Source organism: Quercus robur, chromosome 1, assembly GCF_932294415.1.
Source record: "Quercus robur chromosome 1, dhQueRobu3.1, whole genome shotgun sequence".
Lineage (NCBI taxonomy): Eukaryota > Viridiplantae > Streptophyta > Magnoliopsida > Fagales > Fagaceae > Quercus > Quercus robur.
In genome coordinates, this window is record NC_065534.1 from 2,334,081 (window position 1) to 2,337,311 (window position 3,231).

General features: G+C 33.3%; 1 protein-coding gene across 1 annotated transcript; it reads right to left on the minus strand.

Moving 5' to 3' along the window:
- Positions 1–711, minus strand: LOC126692541 (aspartic proteinase nepenthesin-2-like). The gene has a single exon (XM_050388172.1). The coding sequence runs from the start codon at positions 709–711 to the stop codon at positions 1–3; it is 711 nt and encodes a 236-aa protein (XP_050244129.1).
- Positions 712–3,231: the final 2,520 nt, after the last annotated feature.

Consider the following 3,231-nt stretch of genomic DNA (forward strand, 5'->3'; position numbering starts at 1 on the left):
CTAATTAAATTGACAGAGCTCTGGGACAAAAAACATTTCACTTGTTCCAACATCAAATAAGAATCGATAATTTATCCGATGAATTGCCCCTAAAATATTTACCCCTTGTTCAGAAGTAGGAATGATCGTCAAGCAATACACATTCTCAAAAACTGATTTGAAGAGTTTATGAGAACCAATCTCAAGTTTTGCTCCGAGAAATTTAATTGCTAATGGTGGAAATGGTTGATATTTAGTTGGTTGGACATTATAGCAAAGGTCATACATCATGCCAGTATTCGCCATAGGACTCCAGTTATATGCCCGTAAGTATCTAACTATTGCATTTCTGACAATGTTATATGCATTAGGAACAAGTAAAGTAATTGTAGTTCCTGAATCAATAATAAACCCACCAGTGGAATCACCTCTCACTTGAAGCACTGCTGGATGTATTCGAAGCTTCCTTCCATCCAACCAAATACTCAACACTTCCACATTGTAGTGATTTTGGCCGGGTAATAATGGTGTTCTTTGTACTATTGCTTGATCATTTCCACTAATTTGTGCATCACTGCCAAAATGCAAGTATGTGAAGGGATTTTGTTCAATGGTCCAATCAGAAAGGCAATATGAGAAACGTAGGTCAGTGTCATCTTTTAGTTGCTTTAGGATTGATTGTTCTCCAGGTCCTAGACCAAATATCCCTGCTACTTTATTCGACTCTCCCATATATCGACTAAATTGTATATTTTCATTGAATAAGCCAACACCAAAAATTAAATTTTCATAGGTTTCATAGGTCAGTGTCATCTTTTAATTATTCCTAATAATAAATATTCCTTAAATTGAGAAATAGCTATTCCTCCTTATAAGGACTGTAATAGTTATTACTTACTAGGTATAATAACTTTTAAAATTAAATATTTCTAAAAATATAAATTTTTTATATACATGTAACAACTTTAAAAATAAAAAATCATTAAAAAAAATTATCTCTTTCCAAATGCATAAACTTCCCACCTCCTCAAAAAAAAAAAAAAAAAAAAAAAGCATAAACTTCCCATATTTAGAGGGATTAATTATTCCTTAATAATAAATATTACTTAAATTGAGGAATAGCTATTGCTCCTCATAGCATTCACAGCAAAATTGCTGAAAAAATATAGTTTTTAACAATTCAAAACACTACTTTATCTATTTTAATACCTCATTTTATAATAAACTTAATGTCAAAGGTTTTATTTTAACATTCAACACATTAAAATAATATAAACAACATAATAAAAAAAAAATATCTAACACAATAAATAACAATCGCAACCATTAACACATTAAAATACTATTTTTTTTAACACCACACATTAAATTTTTTTTTTTTTTTTTTAATAAAAGTTTTAAGCTATAGTGAATTGCTATCTCTAGCAGCTCATTATAGCTCATACTCAATTATTTTGAGTTTCCCTTCTTTGCTGTATAGCACCTTTTGAGGGTATTGGTTGCTAAATTAACTTTGTAAGGACCAGATTTGGATCCCTAACCCATAAGATGGATTGACCTAGGCCCAAAAAGCCTAAAACAATGAATTTATAGAGAGTGGGTTGGAAGACTGGGCTAAAATGAAGTGGACAACAAATAAGATAGATTCAAATGATAAAAACAGGTAGCTAGATTGATTTAAACTAGAGAAAATCGTCCTCGGCACAATCCGAGGAGATCAGTTTTTATATATTTCTCACAAGTTTGGTTACAAATTTGATTCCTGATTGCTACAGTGTTTCACTCTTGATTTTCTTGATCCCCTTCTTTCACTGTCTCCTTCCCCTTTTATACTTTTTTCCTCTTTCATCCTTACACTCCATGTGCAGGATAGATTGTTGCTCTTTGATTCTTGTCCCATCAGCACCTTTATGAAGTCTTCATGTAGTAGCTGTAAGGTTGAAAAGTACTGTTCAGGTATCATTTCCACATTAATACGGCTAGAAAGTTAGCTGTAGAGTATTTAATGCGGTAGTAGCAGCTTTCTCCTTAGATATTTTAGGACTCCCCTTTGTCCTTTGTTTCTGCAATGCTTACCCGTGCTAACAAAACTTCTTGGAACATTCACCTAGACTGCGAACCACCTCTATGGACCTCGGCTTGGGCTAGCCGAGGAGGCATTCATCCTCAACCTAGCCTCCTAGGCCATTATGGTCAAAGTTGACTTCTTCATTTACTAACATGTGCTCCCCTGACAGTGTTTACCCTCCTCGGACGACCCCTTATCCTCGGCTTGGGCCTCAGGCCTAATATAAACATAGATAATGAGCTCTTGGGCCCAATACCCCTACAGACTTTTTAGTCAATATAGCAACCTCATTGCAGATGCTCTTATAAGGACTGTAATAGCTCTTACTTATTAGGTCTAATAACTTTCAAAATTAAATATTTCTAAAAATACAAACTTTCTATAATCGCATAACAATTTTGAAAAATAAAAAATCATAAAAACGTAATCTCTCCCTTTCCAAATGCATAAACTTTCTATATATATATATATATATATATATATATATGCATAACAAGCATTTTTTTATAGGCATAACAATTAATTTTATTCAAACTTTGTTTAGAGTCTTTAGACCAATTTTCGTTACACATTCTGATTCAATCGAGCCCGACCTCGTTGTGGGCCTAATTCATTTGTACATTATATTTTATTCTTTTAAACATGGCCCAAGCCAATGTTACATATTGGGAACATTGAGGAAGTGTGGTTTGGAAGGTATCAGTCGATTTCTTTTAGACTTTTTGCATGAGCCCAGTATGCGCGCTACCAAGTGAGCAAGGGACACTAGTAGTCCCTCAAGCTCATAAAGGAGGTCTTGTACTGTTAGGAATGCTATAAGCATATAGATAATAATTGTGATAGATTTAGTTGGTTAGTTAGGTACAATTTAAAGCATGTTAATTACATTTAGCACATGTTGGAATTATTAATGCACATGGGAAATAATAGGACCATTAGGATAAGGCCATATGAGCCAATAGAATAGTTTTATGGTTCTATAAATACCTACTTGTATAATCATATTTCCATCATTAAAGAATAAACCAACTCATTGCATAAGTGCATTAGTGCATATCTCTATTTTAATCTCTTTCTTTCTCTATGGAGGGTGACTACCTCGAATTAAGTTAATTTCCCTACAATTTCCATCAATTCCCCTATAATTCCTATTTATCCCCATTAGGAACCACCGGCTTCCTAAC